The sequence below is a fragment of the Pelobates fuscus genome, chromosome 3 (genome assembly GCF_036172605.1).
Source record: "Pelobates fuscus isolate aPelFus1 chromosome 3, aPelFus1.pri, whole genome shotgun sequence".
NCBI lineage: Eukaryota > Metazoa > Chordata > Amphibia > Anura > Pelobatidae > Pelobates > Pelobates fuscus.
The window spans coordinates 124,389,451-124,407,596 of record NC_086319.1 but is presented as its reverse complement, the minus strand read 5'-3'; the positions used below and the strand labels follow the sequence as shown (position 1 = coordinate 124,407,596).

Here is an 18,146-nt window from a genome sequence, read left to right as displayed (position 1 = left end):
GCCTGGGAGCGCATAGAGCTAAGTCCCCTAACCATGCAAGAGTTCCTGATCAGCTGAAGGAAGGGAACTAACGGGAGGTAACAGATCGGGCTACCGGAAGAGGTCCCGTAACACCTACCCCTAAGCCTTACCCTAACCCTACCCCTATACTTACCATATGTGCAGAATTCTCGAATTTTGGAAGTGCTGAACCGAACCGAAGTGCCAAATTTCGGAAGTGCCGAACCGAATTTCGGAATGACAAACTGAAACAAATTTTTTTGCCAATGCACATACCTACTGATCTGCATCCTAGTATTGATTACAGGGCGCTTAAGAAAAACACCATATGGAATGCTTACCCTATACCACTTATTTCCGAACTCTTTGACAGGTTAAAAGGGGCCAGGGGGAGGACATTAGGTCCCCACCCAACACTCGGGGGTGGGGGCCAGGGGGGAGGACATTAGGTAACCCCCAATTAGTATTTAGGGCCCCCACCCACCGCTCAGGACAATAGGTTCCCCTCCCATTATTTTACTTTAGGGCCCCCACCCGCCGCTCAGAGCAGGGGCCAAAGAGTACCATTAGCTGGAGTATATAATGAATACATGTGTAACTTATTAAAATTTACATTATTTAATTAAGTGAGGTGAAGGTATGTCTTGGCACCATTGGTGACATTACTGCCAGGTGAGAATGCACCATATAATGACAGTGCTCTCACATTCAGTAATACAGTAACTATGGAATGATGAGCACATTGCACATGGCTGCTAGTTGTTTCACACAATACCACAGTAACGACAGCCAGTCATTCCACCACTTCTGATTGGCTGACACCAGCTACCAGTCGCGCTCATTGGCTCAAATCAGCCTGGCGTGAGCCGCGTGACCCCGCCCCCCTGTGACCCGTCAGTCAGGGTACGTACGGCAGAGCACCCGTTCGCCTTCATTGATCTGTCAGGGCTGTCTCTCTCTCTCTCTATTCACCGCCTACAATCATACAGCGATAGGTATCGAAGAGGAGCCCACTGCCTGACAAAATCTGCCGCAACGAGCGCTCTAGGTAATGCGCGACCGCCAAGCACGAAGGGTATTGTAGTCCGCCATTTCCCCTCCCTCCGGCCCGTTTCGCAGTGTGTTGGTGGGCGTGTCTTTTCCTGAAGACTACAGCTCCCGGTGGTCTCTGCGCGCTGTGATCACTTCCGTGTGTGTATGATCCAGTAGGAGCGCTGTGGTTGTTTATGATGTGCGGGCTGGGTGTATGTGTGGTGGGGCTCGGGGCTGGCTCCAGGGAGGTGAAGTCACACGGGTGTCTGGTTCGGAGACTCTGTGTGTAGTGTGAGGAGAGCGCGTCCCCGGATCTCCCCCGTCCCAGCCTCTCCTCCCTCCCGGCGCTCAGCTCGCACCCCTCCTCCGCCCCCACCGACACTGCCAGCCTCAGAGCCATCTTGGTTGTGACTGAGCATCTTCTTTTTCTTCCCACAGGCAAGAAACCGAGTCCATTGAGACACCATGAAGATCAAGGATGGCAAGAAGCCGTGTAAGTGGATGGCACCTTTGTTTAATGATTGGGCTGTGGCTAGTGAAAGAGGAGGAAGGGCAAACAAAAGGTTTATAGAGGGACCTGTCACCAGGTAGTGATCCTCTGCCAAACACCTGTCAGGGTATAGAGGAGGGGCCAACACAATGTGGATTCCCAGCTGTTGTAAAACTACAAGTCTCATAATGCCCAGCCAGGGTTAGTACTACAATAACTGGGGCCTGTCTATTGGCTGTCCTATATTGATGGTCCAACCATTGAATATTAAAGGGACACTTCAGGCACCAAAACAACTTCATGTAAATTAAGTTATTATAGGGACAGGAGGCACCCGGGCGCACTCTTACCTCAAGGGGTGAAACCATTCTAGAATGGTTTAACTCCAAAGTTGGCTCCAGCAGTGATCTCCGCACTCCCCAGCCCGGGTTTCTGAAATGTCACTTTAAGGAGGTGCAGAGTGCTGTCCGGCAGGAGCGCTGCTGATCAGTGACTCCCCATTCACCAAACTTGCTTGGAAAAGTTATGTTTCTTTCTTTCGCGTTAAGCTTCATAAGATTATAGAACAGCTGGAGAATCTGAATTTTTGTTGTTATAACTCATCTACACACTTACAGGTTGTGAAATTGCACTATCTCCTGTGAGTCATAGCTGTCAGTAGTGTCTGCTTTAAAGTGCACCTGACCTTAAATGATCTGGTGAGACCTGTTGGCTTATTTTTTAGCCTATTGGTTTCCAGTTGGGAAAAGAAAGTGTAAGTGTGTGTGTTTTAAAATAAAAATATGTTGTCTATCACAGAGACAGTCTCCTCTTTGTAGCCCCATATGCCCAGATTAATATCTGTAACATTGATGATCTCTGATCCAGTACAATGTTTATCATAATGACATGTGGAGCATGCGCACCATACACTTTGCTTTACCAATCAGCATCATGATATTAAGTGCAGTGATGCCAGTTGTGGATACCTTTTAAACTCTCAAATGTTTTAAGGAGGAAGCTGCTCCAGTGACAGTCACTTGAGGTATTTTGATTTCATTGCAGTTTTAAAAACACTGCATCTGTGCACCAAAACCACTGATTTAAGAGGATTTCTTTTTCTGCATGCATGATGACATGCTATGTGTTTATTGTGCATTGAGTGAGACTTTCTGTTTTCATCCATTAAGAGTGATGGGAAAGGATCACATGCAGCAGAAGAAAGCTGTTTGAAAATCCACATTTTGCCAGAAGTTAACTACATAAAATAGAAGTCCATAATTTGGGGTTTAATCCTATTTTTTTCTTATTTTAACTGTTAAAGGCAATTGTCAAGTACAAGATAGACATTAAGTTTTCACATGGTGAAAAGCATAGTTTTTTTTGTACAGATTCAGTAGAGGACATCTGAATTTCTTGAAACAATTTTATGAATATTTTACTGCAATAACACATAATACACCTAGTGATTGGCAGAACTCTCACCAGAGTGTAACTCAAGGTGATCTTTTGATATACAGATGAAATAAACCGCATATATTTGTATTAATCACAGCTTTGTAAAAATAAATGTAAACAAGAATTATAATATTGCGTAACATGGTATCTTTGCATATCTATTATACTGTAACAAGACACAAATGAGTACCTTTAAATTAATCTTGCGTCCCATGTGAAATCAGATTATGCAGATCATTCATTAGTTTGCGAAAAAACAGAGTTTACATTTATCAGCTGACAAGCGTGGACAGAACTTTAAAGAACAGTTTGTATTCCTCTTTCTGAAATTGTGCAATGTGGGAATTTCAGTGACTGTCACGACGTGCAGTTTTTAAAGCTTCCAACTTGGGCAAAAAATATTGGTAAAGAACCGCAACAACATAGTCAAAATATCATTGCTGAAACGGGACCAGGGTTTGTGCTTCTAAACTGGGCTTGGAAGAATTCTGACACTAGGCACACATTTTGGACATAACCTCTCCATTTAAAGTTTTATTGAAGTCCTTATTTATTTATTTTTTTTCCTCTATCTTTCTTTTTCCCAAGTTGTGACCGACTGACTCTTGGAATTTGCCTTCTTGTCAGCAGTACCTGTATGACCTTTCAAAATAGAAGACAATCACTGTGTCATTGAAATGTCTGTAAATATCCTTAAAGGATCACTATAGGGTCAGGAACACAAACATGTTTTCCTGACCCTATAGTGTTAACACCACCATCTGGGCCCCTCATGCCTCCATAAATATAGTAAAAATCTTACTGTATTCAAGCCTGAAGCTGTAAATCTGCATGCTGTTAGACTCAGAAAAACAAGCAGTCTGCTGACATGTGGTAGCCTGATCCGATCACAGTGCTTCCCCATAGGATTGGCTGAGACGGTCAAAGATGCAGATCAGGGGCAGAGACAGCATGATTCAAACACAGCCCTGGCCAATCAGCATCTTCTCATAGAGATGAATTGAATCAATGAATCTATATGAGGTAAGTTCAGTGTCTGCATGCAGAGGGAGGAGTTACTGAATCACAGGATGCTGTGCACAGTGCTGCCCTGTGCTCTGCTGACAGCAGATCTGAGTGGATGGAGGCATATTATGCCTCCATCAACTCCGAAATCCCTCTGGTTCACTCTGAGTGACTGCAACTGAAGGTGTTCCTAGCTTTCAATGTAAACACTGTATTTTCTGAGAAAATACAGTGTTTACATGAGAGGGGCTGCAGGAAGCTATAGTTCTCACTTGAACAACCCCATTAAGCTGAAGTTGTTCAGGTGACTATAGTGTCCCTTTAACCTATTAAGGACCAAACTTCTGGAATAAAAGGGAATCATGACATGTCACACATGTCATGTGTCCTTAAGGGGTTAAAGGGACACCATGGTCACCAGAACAACTACAGCTTATTGAATTTGTTCTGGTGTGTAGAATCATTGCCTTCAGGCTTTTTGTTGTAAACACTGTCTTTTCATAGAAAATGCAGTGTTTACAATACAGCCTGGTGATAACTTCACTGGCCACTCCTCAGCTGTTAGAGATCCTTCCTGGGTCATGGCTGCCTAAAATGCATCCAAACATTCAGTATCTCCTCCCTCTGCATGCAGACACTGAACTTTCCTCATAGAGATTAATTGATTCAATTCATCTCTATGAGGAGATGCTGATTGTCCATAGTACATGTAGCGGAGAGCCGATCTTGCACAGCTATTCTCCACTAGAGATTCCAGTGAGGCTCAGGAACAAGGTGATGTTAAGTCCACAGGCAAGGTTTCCAGCAGGTAAAGTAATACAGCAGTATCCCCATCGCAATCCCAATAACTGGACGACACACAGTTTCAGGAGTAGTCTCACAAGCTTTATTCCACAGTTCCTTATAAAGCCCTCTCCCATGCAAGGGAGGAGGTTCTATCACTTAAGACATTATCCAATCTCTAAGCAGTAACCTCCCACAGATCTCCTCCCCTCCTCTAGCATCATAATCCCCTTATTGTGTACACAGTTTTCCCCCGAGTTTTGGATGTACCCTAAATACTTGGGGTACATCCACAAATCCAACATCCCCAGATAGCTCTATTCTGGGGGACCAACATACTTAAAAATTAGCCCATTCGGATGAATGGTTCGTGAGATATGGGGTTCCAAAGATTTGACCGACCGCATGGGTAAAGTATCCGAAAACAGTTCCATGCATTTTGGCCCTGCGGTCGGTCACAAACAAGGGAATGAAAACAGGCGAATTGCCTGTGTTATAGAGCCTGGAGAGGGTTTGAATGAATTCCCTTGTTTATGGGGCTCTTTCTACCGAACGGCTGGTCATTCGGTAGTTTCCATACGAATTTCTGGAAGTATGGAGGTCTCAGCGGTGTTTGCCTAGTCAAGTGTCCGATTTTAGTTCCAGACACTCGACGGCAAAACACCGCTGTTCGGTAGTTTAAGATGGCCGCCGCCACGTGTTTGTTTCCCGAATGGCGGCCACCCAGAGGACAAAGACCACACTGCACTGATTGCCAATTACCTGTTTGCAACATTGTTGCAAACGGTAATTGGAGGCACACTCATTCCTGGGTGGTCTGGTTGTTCGGTAGTTTCATTCCCTTGTTTTATTTGAATGATTCTACCGAACAACTAGAGGAATACAATTCTTTACATACATTTAACTGTCATTATACCCGGATACCATGCTTTCTATACATGTACATACACATTAAACCAGCCATATGACCAAATACACTTATTCTCATACATGTCGTGGGACAGCCCGGTACCAATCCGCTACACTGCTCCCCCTTGCCCACAAGCCGGCATACACAGTCTGATCCAACACGGATCGGCTTGGGGATGTCCGGGGGCTCACGGATCATTTCTCCAAGTCAGTTTGTCTTGACAACCCGTCAGCATTTCCATTCTGCTTACCCGGCCGGTACTGGATATTAAAGTCAAAAGGCTGTAGCGCCAAACTCCAGCGCAGCAGCCTGGCGTTGTCTCCAGCCACCCGGTTCAGCCAGACTAACGGGTTGTGATCCGTGAGCAAGGAAAAGGGCTGTCCATATAAATAGGGTTGTAGCTTCTTTAGGGCCCACACCACAGCCAGGCATTCCTTTTCGATGGCGGCGTAGCTTACTTCTCGAGGTAACAGTTTGCGACTGATGTAAGCCACTGGATGTTCCCCGCCATCGGCCCCGACTTGACTCAGTACTGCCCCCAATCCAAACATAGAAGCGTCTGTGTGAACAAGAAAACGTTTAGTTGGATTGGGAGCTGCCAAGACAGGGGCATTTATCAGTGCATTTTTCAATTGTTGGAATGCCTGCTCACACTCCGGGGTCCAGTTTACTTGGCGGGGAAGGTTCTTACGGGTCAGGTCAGTGAGGGGTTTGGCCAGGGCGCTATAATTGGGAACAAACTTCCGGTAATACCCTGCTGTCCCTAGAAACGCTAAAACCTGGGTCTTAGTCCTAGGGGTGGGCCACTGGGCTACAGCCTCTACTTTGGCGGGTTCGGGTTTTTGTTTACCGCACCCTACTCTATGTCCCAGGTATTGTACCTCAGCCATGCCGATACTACACTTGGCCGGCTTCAAGGTCAGACCTGCTTCCCTTATCCTATCTAGTACAGCTCCGATGTGAGCTAAGTGTTCCTGCCACGTATTGCTAAAAATAGCAATATCGTCCAGGTAGGCACATGTATAGTCCTGGAATCCATCTAGGAGTCGATCCACCATCCTTTGGAAGGTGGCTGGGGCGTTTTTCATCCCAAATGGCATGACCTTAAACTGGTACAAGCCAAATGGGGTGACAAAGGCCGACTTCGGGATGGCGTCTGGGGCCAGGGGGATTTGCCAATACCCTTTACACAAGTCAATAGTGGTGAGGTATTGGCCCCTGGCCATTCTGTCCAGTAACTCGTCTATCCGGGGCATCGGATAGGCGTCAGATACAGTCTTCTCGTTCAATCTCCTATAGTCCACGCAGAAGCGGGTCGTACCGTCTCGCTTTGGTACGAGGACTACAGGAGATGCCCAAGGACTGTCTGAGGGTTCAATCACCCCCAGTTGGAGCATTTCGTCGATCTCCTTACGCATGTTTGCCCGTACCGCTTCTGGAATGCGGTATGGCGTCTGGCGCATGGGTAGTTGCCCTGGGGTCTCGACCCGGTGAGTTGCCAGAGGCGTGTATCCAGGTACATTAGAGAACGTGTCGCGTTTCTCTTCCAATAGTTGCTGTACCTCGATCCGCTCCTGTGGGCTCAGCCGATCTCCCAGCGTAACCTCCCCTAAATCTCCGGACAGCTGCCCATCCCCCAGCAAATCGGGGAGGGGTAAGCTGTCAAACTCTTCCGTGTTAGGGGCACAGATGGCGGTTACCTCCTCAGTACGCTCGTGGTAGGGCTTCAGCATGTTCACATGGAGCATGCGTCGCCCCCCAGTCCCTGTGCAGGGGCCGATAATATAGGTGGTATCGCATCTTTGCTCCACCACCTTATATGGGCCCTGCCAGGCGGCCTGTAACTTATCATGTCGGACAGGTTTTAAAATTAGTACCTTCTGCCCGACCTGAAAGCTACGGTCCCTGGCTCCCCGATCATACCATGTACGCTGGCGGGTCTGGGCCTCCTGAAGGTTTTCCCGTACCGTCTTGGTCAACGCTTCTAGGCGGTCCCGAAAGGCCAACACATATGGTAGGATGGGAGTGCCATCTGTGCTCCGGTCTCCCTCCCAATGCTCTCTAATAAGATCCAATGGGCCTCGGACCCTCCTTCCAAACAATAATTCAAACGGGGAGAACCCTGTGGATTCCTGCGGCACCTCCCGGTATGCAAATAGGAGGTGCGGCAGGAATCGTTCCCAGTCCTTGTGGGTCTCTGCGAAGGTTCGGAGCATCTGCTTCAAGGTACCATTGAATCGTTCGCAGAGCCCGTTCGTCTGGGGGTGGTAAGGGGCGCTGATAATAGGCTTAATGCCACAGATCCTCCAGAGGTGTTGGGTGAATTCTGCGGTAAACTGGGTACCCTGATCCGAGATAATCTCCCTGGGTAATCCCATCCGGGAGAATATCCGCATGAGGGCATCCGCGACCGTCTCAGCGTGGATGTTGGTCAGAGCCACTGCTTCTGGATACCTGGTGGCATAATCTACGACCGTTAAAATATACCGTTTTCCTGACGGGCTAACTTTATTGAGGGGGCCTATCAGATCCACCGCTATTCGGCTAAAAGGTTCCTCTATTATGGGTAAGGGGTGAAGTTTAGCCTTCCTGCGATCCCCCCTTTTTCCCACTCTCTGGCAGGTATCGCAAGTCGTGCAATATCTGCGTACTTCCTGGCTAATCCCTGGCCAGAAGAAACTCTGGGTTAGTCTGTACCTGGTGCGACTAACCCCTAGATGTCCGGATAGCGGAATATCATGCGCTATCCGGAGTAATTCAGCCCGGTACCGCTGTGGTACCACTAATTGTCTCCTCGCTATCGGGTCTAACCCCGTAATCTGTTTGGTTGTTTCCCTGTATAAAAGTTGTTTATCCCAGATAAACTTCTCTCCCTCCGCCCCGGGGGAACCCGTGCCAACCTTGTCCCTATACACCTGAAGCGTGGGGTCTGTTGCGACTTCAGCTACAAATTCATTAGGTGGAGCCCAGGGGACACATTCTAGAGGGGGGGTAGGGTTGCTTACCTGGACCTCCGGCAGTGTGTTGTGGTCCTGGGTGCGGGCCTGTTGTCGGGTGACTACAGGGTTGACCTCTCCTGTGGTGGGTGACTGGGGCTCAAAAGCAGAAGTGAGCCTCCCCAGATCGTTCCCCAATAAAACCTCCGCCGGTAAATGTGGCATCAACCCCACCTCCACTTCCCCTGCCCCCGCTCCCCAATGTAAATGTACCCTTGCTGTAGGTAGCCGGTACACTGCTCCCCCAGCTACCCGGACGGCAACAGTTTTGTTCAGTTTTGCCTGATCTGAAATCAGGTGGCTCTGTACCAAAGTGATGGTGGCTCCCGAATCTCGTAATCCCCGGACTGCTGTACCATTCAGATATACCGTCTGTCGATGGTGCCGTAGATTATCCACATTGGCCTGGACCGGATCTGCCTCGTGCAGTACCTCCCATTGTTCCACAGTAGTAATGGGGACTGCGGAACCATATGGGGTGGTGACTAGGTCCTGGTAGTGGTGGGCTGCGGCCGCCCTGGGTGGAGGTGGGCCTGGACGAATCCAGGTGGAACGGTCCCGTAGCTGTGGGCATTCCCTTTTATAATGTCCCCACTTCTGGCAGTGATGACAGGGGCCAGCGGTGGGTTGTCTGAACCGGGGCTGTGCAGCGGGTGGTGGAGGTGGTGGTAGCGGTCTCGGTGGAGCTGGGGTGTAGTTGTTTCCCCCGAATGTTTTAAAGGTTGCTTTTGGAGCTGCAGGTTTTTGTGACCTGCGTGCATCCAGGTAGTCATCCGCTTTCCTAGCCGCCTCGGTAAGGGAAGTAGGGTTTCTGTCCCTTACCCATTCCTGGACCTCATTGGTTACTCCCTCATAGAACTGCTCCATCAGCAACATTTGTATTACATCCTCCATAGAACGTGCCTTGCTAGCTTGCACCCACCCGAGCGCTGCCCCCTGTAATCGGCATGCCCACTCTGCGTGCGAGTCCTTCTCTGTTTTCTTTAGATCCCGGAACCTCCGCCGGTATGCCTCGGGTGTTATAGCATACCTGGCGAGTATAATTTCTTTCACTTTACTGTAATTCCTTATTTCGTCATTAGGTACAGTCCGATATGCCTCTGCTGCCCTCCCGGTTAACCTTCCGGCCAAAATAGGTACCCAGTCCTCTGCGTTAATTTTATGCAGTGCACACAGTCTTTCAAAGTCTTGCAGGAAAGCGTCTATATCTTCCTCTGCCTCCACATATGTTTTAAAAGCCTGGTATGGTATTTTAGGCTTACCTTCCTGTGGCACATTAATTGCAGAGCTTTGTTCTGGTGCCTGTGTCCTTAGGATGAATTCTTGTACCTCGGCCATTGTCCTGGTAACAATTTCTGTTGGGGGGTTTTCCCCATAAAAGGATAGCCTGAACTGAACCTGCCTCTGGAATTCCGATCCTTGTGGTGTTCCTCCCGGCTCCCTCTGTGCCGGAACTGAATCGCCCTCCATTCTGTACTCTGCCATGAGTTCTGTAACAAGTACTGATTTCTTCTTATTGCTGGCTTGTATACCCCTTGCCTCTAGGAGGTCCTTTAGCGTGGAGCGTTTTAGCGCAGAAAAATCAATCTCCATCCGTACTCCATTTACGCTTGTTCCTCTGTGAGTTTGGATCCCAGCGCTGCCAACCAATGTAGCGGAGAGCCGATCTTGCACAGCTATTCTCCACTAGAGATTCCAGTGAGGCTCAGGAACAAGGTGATGTTAAGTCCACAGGCAAGGTTTCCAGCAGGTAAAGTAATACAGCAGTATCCCCATCGCAATCCCAATAACTGGACGACACACAGTTTCAGGAGTAGTCTCACAAGCTTTATTCCACAGTTCCTTATAAAGCCCTCTCCCATGCAAGGGAGGAGGTTCTATCACTTAAGACATTATCCAATCTCTAAGCAGTAACCTCCCACAGATCTCCTCCCCTCCTCTAGCATCATAATCCCCTTATTGTGTACACAGTTTTCCCCGAGTTTTGGATGTACCCTAAATACTTGGGGTACATCCACAAATCCAACATCCCCAGATAGCTCTATTCTGGGGGACCAACATACTTAAAAATTAGCCCATTCGGATGAATGGTTCGTGAGATATGGGGTTCCAAAGATTTGACCGACCGCATGGGTAAAGTATCCGAAAACAGTTCCATGCATTTTGGCCCTGCGGTCGGTCACAAACAAGGGAATGAAAACAGGCGAATTGCCTGTGTTATAGAGCCTGGAGAGGGTTTGAATGAATTCCCTTGTTTATGGGGCTCTTTCTACCGAACGGCTGGTCATTCGGTAGTTTCCATACGAATTTCTGGAAGTATGGAGGTCTCAGCGGTGTTTGCCTAGTCAAGTGTCCGATTTTAGTTCCAGACACTCGACGGCAAAACACCGCTGTTCGGTAGTTTAAGATGGCCGCCGCCACGTGTTTGTTTCCCGAATGGCGGCCACCCAGAGGACAAAGACCACACTGCACTGATTGCCAATTACCTGTTTGCAACATTGTTGCAAACGGTAATTGGAGGCACACTCATTCCTGGGTGGTCTGGTTGTTCGGTAGTTTCATTCCCTTGTTTTATTTGAATGATTCTACCGAACAACTAGAGGAATACAATTCTTTACATACATTTAACTGTCATTATACCCGGATACCATGCTTTCTATACATGTACATACACATTAAACCAGCCATATGACCAAATACACTTATTCTCATACATGTCGTGGGACAGCCCGGTACCAATCCGCTACAGTACATAATTATTCTTTAGTGACACAGTTTATAGTCCAATAAAATATTACATATTGTGTAACCGGAGGGAGTGCATCAGTTATGTTGCTTAGGTTTGCTTTCATATTGCCTCTTTTAATGCTAGGCTGTTGGTGGGTGGTGACAAAGTACTTTTTTTGCATTTCTTCCATGCTGGCATCTTTGACTTGCAGAATGCTAGGTTCAGGCAGGAGAAGTGACAATGTAATTGTAGACCTGTTGTTGCTCCTTAGTGATTATTACAAACCGTAGATGGACCGTTTGTGCAGTCTGTTACTGACTTGGTGTTGGACACTTGATTAACATCATGAATATATGTGTGTGTGTATATATGTATGTATACACACTAACAAATCACCCAGGGATTTTGATATACCCTTATATTGTATAATATAGACTTATTGTTGGTAAAGGAATATTTTAAGCGCCGCAACCCCTCCCATTGTTAGTAGGCATATAGTTCTCTGTTAGGAGATGCGGGATGCGGAAGCTCTCTGTCAGGGCTTATCTCTGGAGAGCTAACAGAAGCAAGAGCTTCTGGCTCTCCTGTAGCTGTAGTGCAGGCTGGGTATGGTGCCTAGAAAACCCCAGGTTATAAGTCTAACTTTTTATTTTTTTTATTTTGTATGCTTGCAGTGCATAAGGAGTTAAGAGACAGGCTTGAGGTGCCCCAACAGCAGTCCTCAGGCATTTCAATATGCATTACATATGGGGTATATGAGACACAAGCACGATTTTTATAATAGAAACAAGCATTGATAGGTATGTCATTGAGCATTATTGCAGAAAAGTAGACTGGTTATGCTGACATCAGATAGGGATATAATGATAAGAGTAAGCTTATGTTAAGCAAAGTCCACCTGTCCAGGTAGTGTAGTGAGTCTAGTGTACGGTAGAGTAAGAGAGTGAAGGATAGCAGACCTAGTGTCTGGCAAAGTAAGGCATTACACACATCGTGGTGAGATCATTGGACAGGTTGCGAAGAAGTGCCGTCCGATCCGTGTATCTTGGAGCAGAGTCCTGTGTGGTGAAGGTTAGTCACGGACTGTGGGAAACCAAGCTGGCTCCTCTGGCCGCTACTCTGGTCTTTTATCAGGGTGCCCCTGCGGGAGTCGCTTCTCAATTGTGGTTTTAGTCTGTAAAGGGGAGCAGTGTAGGACTGCAGAGGCGGGGGTGCCTTTCCAGCCCCGGGGGTTGCGGGAGAGCCGGTACCCTTATGCCATGAACCTGGTGTCCTGTAAGGTCCAGGGTCTGCTCGTGAGTGATGGTGCGGTGAGCACTGCTTTTAGTCGGTGCGGGTTTCCTATTGCGTCTCGTAGCCCTCCACATGCGTGGGCGGTACTTGCGGTTGGAAACCCTCTTGGCTCTCAGCCCAGGTGGGCAGCGTGTGCTGGTTGTGGAAGCTGGGGACAAGTGTGCGCATTTGGGAGGTTTCCTACTCCTCCTTTTGCCGCCATCTTGGGCTCCCAGTGGTAGTAGTTGTATGTAGTGTACGTGCAGTGCTTCGCCCAGAATCTGTCAAGTCTCTGGTGCCAATGTGCTGGGGCCCGCTGTGTCATGCTGTGGTGATTTCAGGTTGCGTGTAGAGGAGCATTGTGTGTCCGCCATCTTGTTTCTCTCCGCTCCCGATCAAGTCCGGAGTGGTACAGAGTCCTCTGGGGTGGGTTACGCTGTGGCAGCTCAGGTCGGCGGGGACCGGGATATCCCCCACCGGCCCGGGGGGGATGGGGCGGCGAGTAGTCTGTCGGAGAACTGGGAGAACGGCCGTCTCGTCCCAGCTCAAACTCTGGTAGGCCTCCGGACTCGATCGGTTTGCTTCGATGCCGTGCCGGGTCATATGCGTTATCTCCATGTACACCGTTGGCTGGTGAGTATTTTGGTCACCGATATGGGTCAGTGTCTGCTTGTGGCTCTCAGTTAGCGCCGATTTTTCAGGCTCAAATGTGGGAGATCATACGAAGCACATCTGATCCGATCAGCGGTCAGGCTCCACCCCCCATAAGTCTAACTTTTTACACGATCTTCTTGCAGTTCTGGAGTGCCAGGAAAGTCCTGGCACCATTACCACTAAAACACTCTGTAGTCAACAAATAATTTTGCCTGGGCGCCTGGAATTGGTCAGCCCCTTCACTCCTACTCGTATTTCAATCCCCGCGTTGGTTTCTGTGTGCAGGTGTACCCGGAGGAAGTGATCTGTAATTGCTTTCTCCCGGCGCTGCGGTCTCACAGAGAACTAGCAGGACACTTGTAAAACTGTCTGTTTGCTGCCTGCCCACATTTCACAGAACCAATGCCCGCCCCCATTTCACAGACCTGCCCGCACAATCGTTCCCCTGCGCAGCTTCAGCGCCTGGAGGAAGTAATTGCAGATCCCTTCACTTCCTCCAGGCGCACAGTGAGCTGCACGTGAGATTGAGACTGGTGCAGGAGAGGAGTCTTGACCAGCGGCAGCCCACAACCATTAGCCGAAGCCAGGCAAACCAGTCTGTCTGCTGCTGTGCCCAGTCCCACTGGACCACAGGGAAGCCACTCTCCTGCAACCAAAAGGTAGGAAACAGAGTGGCTAAAAATATGTATTCACTTTTTGTGTGTGTGTGTGTATGTATATCTGTCCTGCATGTAAGTCTGTGTGTGTGTGTGTATTTGTGTGCATCTATGATTCTTTGTGTGTGAGAGGATGTTTGTGTGTCTGTCTGCGTGTGTGTATTTGTCTGTGTACATCTATGATTCTTTGTGTGTGTGTGTGTATCAAATCATAAATATCTTGTGAGTGTGTGAGGACGTGTGTGTATCAGTCTCTGTCAGTGTATGTGTCTGTGTGTGTCCTCCGATCGCATGGGAATGGTGTTTTTACTCGCCTGTTTTCCAACGCCGTGCCAGTCTCGCTGCAGCTTGCCCGCCTCCGTAACGGAGATGATCAATTACCAATCAACATCTCCTCATAGTGAAGCATTAAAGCAATGCATCTCTAGGTGGAACGTTCAGTGCCGCCTCTACGCTGAATGTAGGTGCTGCACATGAGATAGGAGACACTTTAGTTGCTTTTTGAGTGACTGCCACTAGAGGTGTTATTAGGCAGCAAGGTAAACACTGCCTTTTCTCTGGAAATCCTACAGGGACAGGTTATAGACACCAGAGTCACTAAATTAAGCTGTAGTGTTTCTTGTGACTATAGGGTACCATTTTAAGAATTGTATTTTTGACGTTGAAAAAAAACTGTCCTCATTTTTTTTAAGCTGGCTCCTTGATTGAAAGCAAATTTGTCAAGCCCTGCTATAACATATAAACACTAATAGTTTATTGTAGAAACTTAACTATTTATTTTCTATCCACAGCTTTCCCATGGTTTGGTATGGACATTGGTGGAACATTGGTTAAACTTGCTTATTTTGAACCGATTGACATTACTGCAGAAGAAGAACAGGAGGAAGTAGAAAGTTTAAAGAGCATTCGTAAATACCTAACTTCAAATGTAGCATATGGTTCAACAGGCATTCGAGATGTACATTTGGAATTAAAAGGCTTGACTCTCTTTGGTAGAAGAGGTAATATGCACTTCATTCGATTTCCAACTCAAGACCTTCCTAGATTCATTCACATGGCTAAAGACAAAAACTTCTCAACTTTGCACACAGTCTTGTGTGCAACAGGCGGTGGTGCTTATAAATTTGAAGAAGAATTTCGGACGGTATGCCTTTTGTATTTTTCTGTATAGAATTGCCATCTAGTATTTCAAAAATATATTATCTAGTTTTGTGTTTAAGCTTCAGTTTAGAAAAGTAAGTGCATTTTTGGAGTGATAAAATTACAGATATGGCATAACTGTACATTACAAGTAAGGCCTATATTGAGCCAAATTTCTGATACCCATATTTTAATTTCTTATAATACCTTTTACAACAATTCAATGTAAGCATCTTTCATAAGTGTTAAAAATCACCTTTAGTCTAGTGCTAGTCTTCTCGCTGCAGCTGTGACCCACCTCCTGTGAAGTCTTCACCACTTATGACTTGTGTCCAATCGGCACAACACAAGTGCAGCAATCACGGCGATTAGCCAAAAATGCTTAGAGAAGCATTGAAACAGACAACAGTTTAAAGTGAGTGAGGCAGGAAACCTTGTTGGCTCTCTGCTTGACAGTTGGGAATTCTAAATGTGGCACGCTGAAGTGCGTTTGGGGTGTGGAGTGGTCCTTTTAATGCAGCATGCTAAAGTGCTTTGATGGACAGAAGTCTTCCTTTAACTAGTCAGCTGTGCAGAACTCTCACTTGACCTTTTCACTTTATAGGCGTACGCTAAGCACCAAAACAGCTTTAGTCTAATTATGTCATTTTGGCGTATAGAGCATGTCACTGCAGTCTCACTGCTCATTTCTCTTCCATTTAGGAGTTAAATCACATGTAATCAATATGTAATCCTGGCCACACCCCCCCGGCTGTGACTGTCTCCCTACACACTTACTCAAAAAATTAGATTCTCTTATTGCATATTGTGTTTAATGTAGAATTTCTTATCCTGCACCACTAATTGCCTGAGTGCCTGCAGTAGCTTTCTACTGTGATTTAAGTTAAAGCTGGACATAAGAACTTCTAAAGTAAACACTTTTTTTTTTTATGGTGGCTGTGTGAGTTAGAGCTAGGGGATTTATGGCAAGGGCTGTATAAACTGAGTCAAGTGATTTAACTTCTAAGTGGCCGAGAATTAAGTAGTGCAACTGGAGGGACATAATCTTCACACCACAACTATTTTGTTAAGGTAAAGTGGCTTTAGTGCCAATACTGTCATTAAGTCAAATGTAGTAACCCTGCATCTTACACAATGTACGGTGTAAATTGCAATATTACACAGATTAATGTATGAATCAATTATTGGGAAATACCATCTCTATCCATTTTTCCTAAACAGGTTTTGCCTTATTAGATTGTGAGTAAAGATCAGAACATCCTTGCCTTAGTTTCACCATCCTCATTATGCATCCAAAATATTTGTGCAGATATACAGAATGATTTTTCTGTGATGAGTCCTGCACTGTACATTCCAACACCGTAAATATTTTACAATTTAACTCTGATTGGTATTTGATTAAGGTTTGTGTTTGTTATATATTTTGGACACTTTCAGAAACTGTGGGTCTTAAAGAAACATGGTGTTAGGAATACAAACATGCATTACTAACACTATAGTGGTGGAGTACATATTTAGCTACCCAGGTCCCCTCAGAGTTGAGTTAATAGGTTTACTTTTTCTCCATTGCCACATCTGGCCCCGTCTCCATGGCTGAGGTAATCTGTGCGGTAAAACGCCACCCTGCGCCAATCAGCATTTCCTTGTGGATTTGCATTGAATCCGTGCATCACTATGGGGAATGTTAAGTGTCTCCATACAGAGCTGGGAGACGCTGATACAAGTACTGCACACAATGCACACTAAAATAGAAAGCACATCAAGTGACCGTCGTGTTACTTGGCAGCAGTGTAAACACTGCCTTTTCCTCTGAATTAAACTGTAATGGTTCTAGTGACTATAGTATCCCTTTTAGGAATCAATTTACTAAACTGTTACCTATTCTTGTACATCAGTAGTTTTTTCACATATGTCTATACTGTAGTATTTATAAATGTAATGGGTGTATTTTGATTTGCTTTTAATGTGCCCCCACCAACTCCCATTCTAATTTCTTTGCAGATCGGAAATCTTCAGTTGCACAAAGTGGATGAACTGGACTCCTTGGTTAAAGGCTTGTTGTACATTGACTCTATCAGTTTTAATGGTCAGGCTGAGTGTTACTATTTTGAAAATGCCTCCCACCCTGAGAGATGCCAGAAGATGCCTTTCAATTTAGATGATCCTTATCCTCTACTTGTTGTAAACATTGGATCTGGAGTCAGTATACTTGCAGTCCATTCCAAAGATTGTTACAAAAGAGTCTGTGGAACAAGGTAGTGAGTTTTCATCAATTATTATTTGTAAGAATTGTCAAATGTGTGTAATGCTTGAGTGTTCAAATATGGGTAATCACCATCTTTATACAAGGACACCAGCCAGCGTTTTTATTGCACTAATGTCCTTAATTGTCTTTGTAGCCTAGGTGGTGGTACATTCCTTGGCCTCTGCAGTTTACTGACAGGCTGTGAGAGCTTTGAAGAAGCTCTAGAAATGGCTTCATCTGGAGATAGCACCCATGCCGACAAACTAGTTAAGGACATCTATGGAGGAGACTATGAAAGATTTGGACTTCCTGGTTGGGCTGTTGCTTCCAGGTAATAGAAATGTTTCCTTGACTTTCGTGAAGTGTGTGTGTGTGTGTATGTATGTGTGTCTGTGAGACATTGCTTAAAGCACCATACAACTTTACATTTTTGCAAAGTTGGTGCAGAGAGTACCCTGGACCCACTCTCATAGGAGAGCGTGTCATATAACTGCAGTGATTTGTCCAGTTTTTGCATGTAAGATGTGCTGAAAGGACTCATGATCCTCCCAAATCTGCTGATTAAGGTAAAACCCAGTCAGCCTTGCTGTGTGCTAATTGATTGTACTCGCAATATAACTCCATTCAGCTACAGAGTAATTCCTCTCCTACTGTGTGGAACTGTTACTTATGATTTCCTGCTATGCAAGAATTTATGGGATAAGAAGGAGACTGAGCTGCTGCTGGTTGATAAACTTCTTACTTGTGAGGAATTGATTTGCCTGAGGCTGATATTCACTGTGCTAATAGTGTTAGATT

General features: G+C 46.3%; 1 protein-coding gene across 4 annotated transcripts in view; it reads left to right on the top strand.

Annotated features, from left to right (window-relative positions):
• The first annotated feature begins 892 nt into the window (after positions 1–892).
• Positions 893–18,146, top strand: part of PANK3 (pantothenate kinase 3) — a 32,008-nt gene continuing 14,754 nt past the window's right edge. Inside the window, exons 1-5 of one of the 4 annotated variants that reach the window (XM_063447444.1) lie at positions 893–1,048; positions 1,471–1,525; positions 14,755–15,107; positions 17,105–17,358; positions 17,503–17,679. In XM_063447444.1, coding sequence (XP_063303514.1) covers positions 1,498–1,525; positions 14,755–15,107; positions 17,105–17,358; positions 17,503–17,679 — 812 coding nt within the window. In that variant the 5' untranslated portion in view covers positions 893–1,048; positions 1,471–1,497. The other 3 variants (XM_063447443.1, XM_063447446.1, XM_063447445.1) reach the window with 3 other exon arrangements.